General features: G+C 58.0%; 2 protein-coding genes across 2 annotated transcripts; one reads left to right on the top strand and one right to left on the bottom strand.

The window, feature by feature from the left end:
- Positions 1 to 328: 328 nt before the first annotated feature.
- AVPR1B (arginine vasopressin receptor 1B) lies at positions 329 to 2,556 on the top strand. Its single transcript, XM_059831293.1, has 2 exons — positions 329 to 1,307; positions 2,249 to 2,556. The coding sequence occupies exons 1-2, from the start codon at positions 329 to 331 to the stop codon at positions 2,554 to 2,556; spliced, it is 1,287 nt and encodes a 428-aa protein (XP_059687276.1).
- A 3,151-nt stretch (positions 2,557 to 5,707) lies between these two features.
- On the bottom strand, positions 5,708 to 8,500 carry RHEX (regulator of hemoglobinization and erythroid cell expansion). The gene is made up of 5 exons (XM_059831038.1): positions 8,348 to 8,500; positions 7,640 to 7,748; positions 6,704 to 6,811; positions 6,246 to 6,326; positions 5,708 to 5,901 (listed from the first exon to the last, which is right to left on the bottom strand). Exons 1-5 carry the CDS (start codon positions 8,498 to 8,500, stop codon positions 5,708 to 5,710), a joined length of 645 nt encoding a protein of 214 aa, XP_059687021.1.
- Between the last annotated feature and the right edge of the window lie 221 nt (positions 8,501 to 8,721).

Below are 8,721 nucleotides of genomic sequence, written 5' to 3'. Positions count from 1 at the left end.
ACTGAGCCAGGAGCTCTTGCACCTCTTTGCTTGTCGGCAGTATTTGCCCAGAGCAGCCCAGCCAGAGAGGGGAATTGCAGCCGTGCAGCACAGGATTAGTGTGATGTCAAGCTGCACAGGGAGAGGAGGTGACAACCTGCACCGGTGTTGAGGACCGCTGGAGGAGGCATGTCCAGCCCCCCCGGCCGGGGGCAGAGGAGCTGGTGCAGCGGTGCTCGGGGGCAGCACTGACCCGAGAGCTCAGCCCTGGGGAGGCAGGGAAGGGTTTAACGGGCCATTGGAGACGAGCACTATAGCTGCCTGTGCTCCTGCAGAGCTTCCCAAAGGCATGGAGCCAGGCTGGGGCTGGAACAGCACTCATCGCAGCTGGCCTGGGCACGGCCAGGGGCGGCTGAGCCCCCAGACCCTGGCAGGGGACCCCAACCTGACCCTCTTGCACACACGAGATGAGGAGCTGGCCAAGGCAGAGGTCGGGGTGCTGGCCACCATCCTGGCTATAGCGACGGTAGGCAACGTGGGGGTGCTGCTGGCGATGTACCGCCTGAGGAAGAAGATGAGCCGGATGCATCTCTTCATCCTGCACCTGGGGCTGACCGACCTGGGCGTTGCGCTCTTCCAGGTGCTGCCGCAGATGATCTGGGAGGTGACATACCGCTTCTTGGGGCCGGACCCACTCTGCAGAGCAGTCAAGTACCTGCAGGTGCTGAGCATGTTCGCCTCCACCTACATGCTCATCGTGATGACGCTGGACCGCTACATGGCCGTGTGCCACCCGCTGCGCACCCTGCAGCAGCCCAGCCGCCAGGCCTACGTGATGATCGGGGCTACGTGGCTGCTCAGCTGCCTGCTCAGCCTGCCCCAGATCTTCATCTTCTCCCTGCGGGAGGTGCGCCAGGGCTCGGGGGTGCTGGACTGCTGGGCGGACTTCAGGTACCCATGGGGAGCCCGAGCCTACATCACCTGGACCACACTGTGCATCTTCATCCTGCCCGTCGGCATCCTCACCGTCTGCTACAGCCTCATCTGCTACGAGATCTGCAAGAACCTCAAGGGCAAGACCCAGAGCGGTGCCCCCGGCACGGGGGGGCCCGCAGCGGCTGCCCCTCCTGCTCCTTGCTCCTCCGAGAAGAGCGGGCAATGCCCAAGCGGGCAGCCCTCGCGGGTGAGCAGCGTGCGCACCATCTCCCGTGCCAAGATCCGCACGGTGAAGATGACCTTTGTCATCGTGGTGGCCTACGTCGCCTGCTGGGCACCATTTTTCAGCATGCAGATGTGGTCGGTGTGGGACGAGGATGCTCCTGATGATGGTGAGTAGTGGTGGGGATGCTGGGCTGCAGCCCAGAGCAGGCGCAGAGCCCGGGGCACCTGAGGCACACAGCACGCCCGTTGCATTTTTAACAAACAAGAGCTGCCTGTTATTTTGTAATTTTAAAAATCGTGGGGAAGGCTGCTCCCCAGTAGTATTTATAGAAAACTGTTTGCAGAGTCAAATCATTGCTTTCACCAGAAAATCCGTTGAAAAGCAATGGCTTCTGACCATCACCTGTAGGGACGTGTAAAGATGTTGTGGGAACATCTTTGCCATGTGCGTTTCTTCCCTCATGTGGGAATTTGCTTCAGGAAGCGCTGTGTTCGGTGTGTGACTGCAGGGAGGGTTTTAGCTGTGCCTGCTGCTCCCATCCTCTGCCGGGACGGCCTCACGGAGCAGCCGTGCTGCTGGAGCAGGTCCTTCGTGTGTAGCGTCAAGTGCCCCTAAGGCTTTTGCCAAGCTAGCTGCAGAGGTTTGAAAAGTAGATTTCTGATTTCATGGGTTGACTTTTTCTTGGAAATTTTCGGTAGCTCTCCTAGCCCGTTTGTGGGTAGAAGGAACTTTATCCAAGATTGAAAGGCCTCTGGGAGATGCTTTGGCCAGCAAACGGGCTGAAGGAAGGCCCAAAAGCTGTTGGGTCTCATCTCCCAGCACGTTCCCTGAGGACGTGCTCCAGCACGTCCCTGTTACTGTACATCACCCATCTGCAACCTTCAGCCAAGGGTTGCAAACTCTCCCACTCAAAGAGTTTGCCACGCTGCAGCCACGCTGCAAACTCTCCCACTCAAAGAAATGCCAGTCAGGTGGGATGGGAATGGGACAAAGGACATGTGCCCGAGCCAAAAAGAGCCCCCAAGGTCCTGCCCATTGCACACCGGCACCCTGCCCAGCCCGTGCCCAGCCCGGTGGATGTTTCAGCTCTCTCCCTTGCCTTCCCAGAGTCCACCAACGTGGCTTTCACCATCACCATGCTGCTGGCCAGCCTCAGCAGCTGCTGCAACCCCTGGATTTACATGTTCTTCAGCGGGCACCTGCTCCAGGACGCAGCACGCTGCCTGTCCTGCTGGGGTGGCCCCCGGCCCGGGCTGCGGAGGCAGGCCTCCACCGGGAGCCTCTGCAGCAGGAAAACCACCATCCTGAGCCACAGCCACCACGCCAGCCCTGCCAGCCTCCCCCTGCACGGGGGCAGCACCAAGGACTTCTACCCGCCCTGCGAGGAGGTGGTGACCGAGTCGGCCACGCTCTAGGCTACAGCGGTGGCTTGTCCCCAGGCACATCCCTCCACTGAGGACAGCTGCCACCAGATGTGACACCACAAACGTTGTCACTGCAGAGATGTCTCTCCCCACCTGGTAGCATCCCATTTTGCAGAAAGCTGTGTGCTTAACCCGGAAAGCATCACTGTCCATCTTGTCCTTGTGTACTCGCTGCTGTGCACACTGCATCTGCTGTGTGCATCGGGGGAGACGGACAGAGCCCCATCAGCCGTTGCCTGACCACAGCATCCACCTCCCTCCTACGTTAGGAAGCCTCTCGCTGCCTGACTGCTCTCCTCCCGGAACGCCTCACAACCAGGTATCCGCCGAGGGATGCTGCACCAGTGTGTCTTCCTGGAGGGACTGGAGCTTTGGGTGTTTAAGAGATGCCAGCAAAGCAGCCTGAGCACAGCAGGAGGCAACGTGGCTACGCTCGAGAGCTCCCTGCAAGCAAATTACTCTTCTCCCATCCTCAGGGCTTTGCCGGCAGAGCGGCAAACGCAGACTCAGCTTTCCCACGCCCTGGGGCACAGCACCCGCTCCCCCCTGCGCTGCCTAGCATTGCCCGCTGCTGACAGGCAGCTCTGGACCCCCTGCCCACCTCCCCGGGGACAGGGACAGGGCTGGAGCAAAAGTCACGGGGCAGAAATGTCCTCTCCTGTTGTGCACAGCCATCCGGCTGCCGCACAGCAGCATCGCACCGCACTGGTGTGAGCATCCCAAATGCAGCACTGGTGCCACCAAAGAGCTGCTGGGAGGAACCCTGGCCCAGCCCCAGGTTGCCCAGGCAGATCCTGCCTCCCTCCGTGCCCCGGCACTTTCCATCGGGTTTACTCGCAGCCCCCAGCCGCTGTGCAGGGCTGCTCCGCGCTGTTCAACAGCTGCTGCAGCCCATTAAAGAGCTGCTCTCAAATTGCTGCTGCTTTTGTCTTATTTAGCAGAGATCAGAGTGCCAAAACCACCCAGGGCTCGGAGATGGCTTTGGGGCACTTGGGAGCACAGAGGAGGGGCGGCTGGCAGCCATGAACGAGCCATGGCCTTGCAGTGCCAGCCCCAGCCCTCCTCCCTGCATGTGGTGGGTCTCCCCAAAGCGGTTTTGTTTAAGAGGAAAGCCGGGGTGAGGCAGGCAGGAGCATCCCTTTGCTCCGGGGGTTGAGCTCGAGAGCTGCTGATGGGGGATGTACAAGTGTCCCATAGAGCAAGGTACCGAATTCCCTGCAAGCAAGGTGCATTATTCCCTCTATTATTACAGGTTAAATCTGTAAAAAATAAGACATTAAGATTGAAGTATTTTGAAACCAAAGTACTTTCACTTTTTAATCACAAAACATTTGAATCCATTTTTGCAGAAACCCCCACTAGCTGGTTTTGACCTCATCTCCAGTTCCATAAACCCACCTCTCCTGGCCTTTAGCAACGCTTCCCAGAGATTGTTTGGGTTTTTGAACATTTTCCTTCACGTGCCCTTCAAGTTGGGCCAGATCTGCACGACAAGGTCACAAAACCGGGAGTGCCTGACCTCAGAGTCCTTCCCAGGATCGATACCAAATCAATCGTCTCACAACCTTTCATTAAAGCACATCACTGCTGAGCCCATTTGAAACGCACCTGGGGCAGCTCTATGCTTGATGAAGGGGGGCTGTGGCGGGGGGCAGCGGCTCCGCCAGCCTAGCAGAGCTCCCAGCTATCGCACAGTGCCCCTTCCCCAGCGCTTTTGGAGATTATTTCTTGAAAAAATCACAAGTAACAAAATGTGGAGTGACGGGAGGGAACCAGCTCCACGTGCAGCAGCGATTTGCTGCAGCGGAGCGAGGACAGCGAGCCCCAGCCGCGGGCAGGGTGGCCGGGCACTGGCTGAGACCTCGGGAGCATGAAGGTGACCTGACAAATGTAATCGCTGACGAGCAGGGGAAGCAGCACCTCTGGGAAGATAACAGCCTTCCCAGCATACTCCGTTCACAACCCCAGGCTTATCTCTGCAAGCTGGAGAGCCCCCGACTCAGTTTTGTTAGAGAAAATTGCAGTGCTGCACTCCGAGTCCCCTGGGAATTAAACCAACACTTAAGGAAAACGTGGAACGTGGTGTCAGATCACGGGGGGGACAGTGGTGTGTGCCCCAGCCCAGGGCACTGACCCCCCCTCCGCAGCGCTGCTGGGTGCCGGCACCACTTGGCCTGGGAGAGCCCAGCTCCTGCACCCAGGGCCTCTGGTGCAGGGACAAAGCAGGAAAAGCGGAAGGTGGGAGACAGGGAATATCATCCCTCCCCAAAAGAGACAGAGGGATTTGACTTGCCTACACTCACGTGGAGACCTGTGGTCCAGTCCTGTGCCCCTCACAGCCCAGAGGGACCAGCAGCCAGCCCAGATCCTCCACCTGAGGACGGGGGATATAAATCCCATGGGAAGCCACCGTTCGCCAGCTGGGTCCATGACTACGGCTGCCAGCTGGGGGAGGAAAATTCCCCGGAGGGACACCCTCCTTCCCCCGCCCTGGCAGCCCCCCAATGCCTGGCCGGGGGGGTCAGGCTGCCTGTGCGGCCACCCCAGCCCCAGCGACAGCTCTGAGGGCGACGGGGACTTGGAAAGATTTTGAGCACCGGAGAAGAAGGGGTGCAGGGGAGGGCAATGAATCAGGGCTTGTCGGGCAGCGAGGGCAAAGCCAGTGGAGGAACTGTATTTAAAAGTATTTTATGACAGCGATGAGCAAAGAAAGCATCATTCAGAGGAGATGCCAGCCAGTTTGGGTGGATATTTTGAAGACCACTGTATTTCCCTCCCTGAACTACATCCCATTTTGAGGGGCAGTGGGGGATGTTTCATTTGCTTTCATGAAATGAGAAAAAGGGCCGTCACACAAAACTGGAAAGGACATTTCAGCCTGGGTAGGAGGAACACTTCCCTGCACCATCCCACGCTCAGCAGCCTTCAGGAACAGTGATGCATTTAAGTAAAATACCAAGCAAATTGTATCGGCGGGTTAGAGTGTTACAAGGAATAAAAGCTGGCAGGCGTCAGCCCGTGCCAGGCGCTGACCGAGGCGAGGGGAAGGGGAAGCCCTGGTCGCGCGGCTGCTGGGGGCTTCAGCCATCTCCCCGTCCCGGCAGCGTTCCGACCCGAAACCCCGCCAGCAGCATCCCGGGAGTCACAGCTTCACCTCGGTGTACTCGATGGACTTGGATGCCACAGGGCTGGAGCAGGTCCAGAAATCCGCTTTCCTCTTCTTTGGGTCCACGTTGACGTAGTCCGCCCCAGTCTTCATGTTCTCGTAGTCCCTGGCGGAGCCTGGCCCACAGCCTTGCCCTGGGAAGACCAGGGACGTGTAGTTGAGGTTTTCTTCTGAGCAAGGGCCCTGCAGAAGCAGACACGAAGCCCAGGTCAGGCACCAGCATCCACCCGGGGCGGCTTTGCCCTTGGACCCACACGAAGGCGTGCAGCCGTTCCAAGTGCCCAGGCTGTGCCCAGGGATCTCCCTGGCCCCTGGGAGTGCTTCCCTCTAAAATGGGGGACGCGGCGTATGGCAGGTGACAACCATCAGCCCAGCCTCACTGCCGGTATTTCAATACGATTTGATGCATTTGCCCCCCTCGTTGCTACTCTGTGGGTCTCGAGCTGGGCAGGAGCCGCACGGACACGGCGCCGGCACCTCCACGGCTGCGGCTGTGGTTGCTTTTGGCAAAGGCTCTGTGCCCACCGCTGTACCTGCGGGCAGGAAGGGCTGCTGTCCGAGTCCTCCGAGGTCTCTGAAGACGTGTCGCTGCTCCCTTAAAAACAGGAAACATTACCACCTCCATCACTACTTGGGGGGTTAAAGAAAAAAAACAATCGGGGAGAAACAGCAAACGCACTCGAGAGTGAAAACTGAAAATCCAAAAAGCATCAGTGATGCTTTTCATCCCCTTTTCATCCCCCTGCCCGTGCGGAACCGGGCAGGGAAAGCCCAGAGGCAGGAGGCAACTGGAATTGCGAGCGGCTGTTGTGCCTGCCCTTCGCCCGGCCGCTTGCGCCCTCTTCCACCCCAAGGCCAGCGGGTGAAGGTCTTCACAGCTGCTTCAGGAAGAGAGTATTGCTCAAGCGCAATACCATACATTTCTATTCATGTGCCAGGACAAAACCCCATTGCTGCAGGATCCCCCCTTACCCGCGTAGGTCGGTCTTTGCACCCCTTCCCCTCCCGCTGAAGAGGTCGGAGGCTGCTGGGGCTGTGCCGCAGGGCTGCTGCTCGCCTGCTTGCTGCAGGAATGGATGGCTGCAACCGAGAGGCGAGTTAGCACCCTGCTCCAGCCCGAGACACCGGCTGTGTTCCACGCACCCCACACACCATGCTGTACGGACCCCCCAGCACCGCCCCCCAGCAAAGCCAGGTCAGCAAAAGCCTCTGGCATGGCAATAATTATTATTACTTATTGGAGCAGACAAATATCTATCAATTCAATTGCTGAGATGATTAAGTGCCCTCTTCTCCCGCAATGAAAGACTCCAGTGTTAAATCACGGCACCAGGGCCTCTTCCCGTGCAAGTTTGGAATTAATTTGACCCACAGGGCCAAGCAGAGCTTGTTTATGTACAAATGTGGGCAGCAGTTCTGCGTGAAGGATTTTCCTGCTGGAAATTGTAGCTTCATCTGAATTAATATTTTGCAAATGGATTCTAATGGTATTTTTCCACCACCTTCCTGTGGTATACAGCTATACTGCTGTATAACCCTACCCGATACTGCCCGCACCACTCAGAGCTGCTCACACAGTGGCTCTCGGGGCAGCCTCCCCCGGCCGCAGCCTGGACCCCGGCACAGCGCAGGGATGCTGGTGGTCAGTCCCTGCCCTGACCCGCTCCCGTCCCCACCCGGGGGGTCCGGCGGGTCCCTGGGGCATCCCGGCTGCCGCGCTCGCCCTGCGTGGGCTCCGCAGCGGCGCCGGTCAGTCCCCGAGATCCAGACCCAGAACAAGGATTTGGTTGTGATTTACAAACCGGGGGATGTTGAAGCTTTGGGCAAACAACTTTCACTCTCTGAACTGGACAACTGCGAGCGAGAATGAGGAACACAACAGGTAATGCCGACAATACAGTACATTACCTATTTTCCTGCTGAGCATGATGTAAAGTGTCAGCAAGAGGAGAGCGTATGGGATCAAGGTGACAGCTGAGATGGCAACAGGCACCCACCTGAACAAGAGAAAAGTACTCTAAAGTGAAAGAAATAACCAAATCAATCTGTCGGGTACTGATTGGCTGCCATTGCTTCGAAGCATGTTTTAGACCAAGGTTTGCTGGTAGAGTTTTTGGGTTTGCTTTTTGTTTTTAAGGTGATGTGCCCAAAAATCTGGAGCTTCATTTTCAAAAATAACTAGTGCTCCTTGCACTTCTTTTTTGGGTGCCCGTCTCAAGAAGGGTTTTCGAAAGCCTCACTGCCGGTGGGGGGGTGTGCAGTGCTCGCTGGAAGAGAGAAGTTACAAATACGGCTCCCACCAAAATCACAAGCCCTTTCTGAGACTCATGCCTGTGTGTCCGCCAAATGCGGCCACCCAGCGACAACGCGTCGTTGCCCCCAGCGCAGCAAAAAGCAGGCGCAGCGTCAACAGCGATGGGGGCTGCAGCGTCCCCGTGCTCCGCCGCTGCTCCCGGACCCACGGCACAGCGTCCCTGCAGCCAAGCGAGGACTGAGAAACCGAGTAGAAAGCTGCCCCGTAGCAGTGGTTATCCTTCCATCTTAGAGCATCTCCCTCGCTGCAGGAGGGCTGCGAAGGGCTACGTGCGGCTCTTTAGCCCGGGGTGTGGTACTCACCACTCGCAAGTGCTCATCCTCCCTGTGAGGCGTCTCGGCGGTCGGCGCAATGCCCAGTGAAGCGCTGGAGGTCTCGGGGGGGACAGAGAGAGGCAGCTTGTCCTGGTGGCGATCAACCAAAGTGGTCCCGTTGAGCTTCACACTGCTCCACATCAACTGAAGACCACTCGAAAGCAGTGGTCTGACATTGCAGACGTAAAATAAAGGCACCCAGCCCTCCCTCTGCGCGAGGCTCTTACTGTAGGTGCGATTCCTCCTCGTACGCACCCCTTACACGGCCACAGACTCTCCCTGCCGTTATCATTGAGCTTAATGGTTTTATACGCTGCCGCCTTGGTCATATCTGATACTTGACTGGAGCTTCGGGGCTCCAC

This window comes from Gavia stellata, chromosome 30 (genome assembly GCF_030936135.1).
Source record: "Gavia stellata isolate bGavSte3 chromosome 30, bGavSte3.hap2, whole genome shotgun sequence".
Lineage (NCBI taxonomy): Eukaryota > Metazoa > Chordata > Aves > Gaviiformes > Gaviidae > Gavia > Gavia stellata.
This window is presented reverse-complemented; position numbering and strand designations above follow the sequence as displayed.

Excerpts from the sequence above, each read along its gene's own strand:
- AVPR1B (XM_059831293.1), top strand. The coding sequence starts at position 329 with ATGGAGCCAGGCTGGGGCTGGAACAGCACTCATCGCAGCTGGCCTGGG. Across the intron at positions 1,308-2,248 it reads CGAGGATGCTCCTGATGATG|AGTCCACCAACGTGGCTTTC; the intron begins GTGAGTAGTGGT and ends TTGCCTTCCCAG.
- RHEX (XM_059831038.1), bottom strand. The coding sequence starts at position 8,500 with ATGTGGAGCAGTGTGAAGCTCAACGGGACCACTTTGGTTGATCGCCAC. Across the intron at positions 7,749-8,347 it reads AGGATGAGCACTTGCGAGTG|AGTACTTTTCTCTTGTTCAG; the intron begins GTGAGTACCACA and ends CTTTCACTTTAG. Across the intron at positions 5,902-6,245 it reads GGTACAGCGGTGGGCACAGA|AAGAAAACCTCAACTACACG; the intron begins GCCTTTGCCAAA and ends GCCCTTGCTCAG.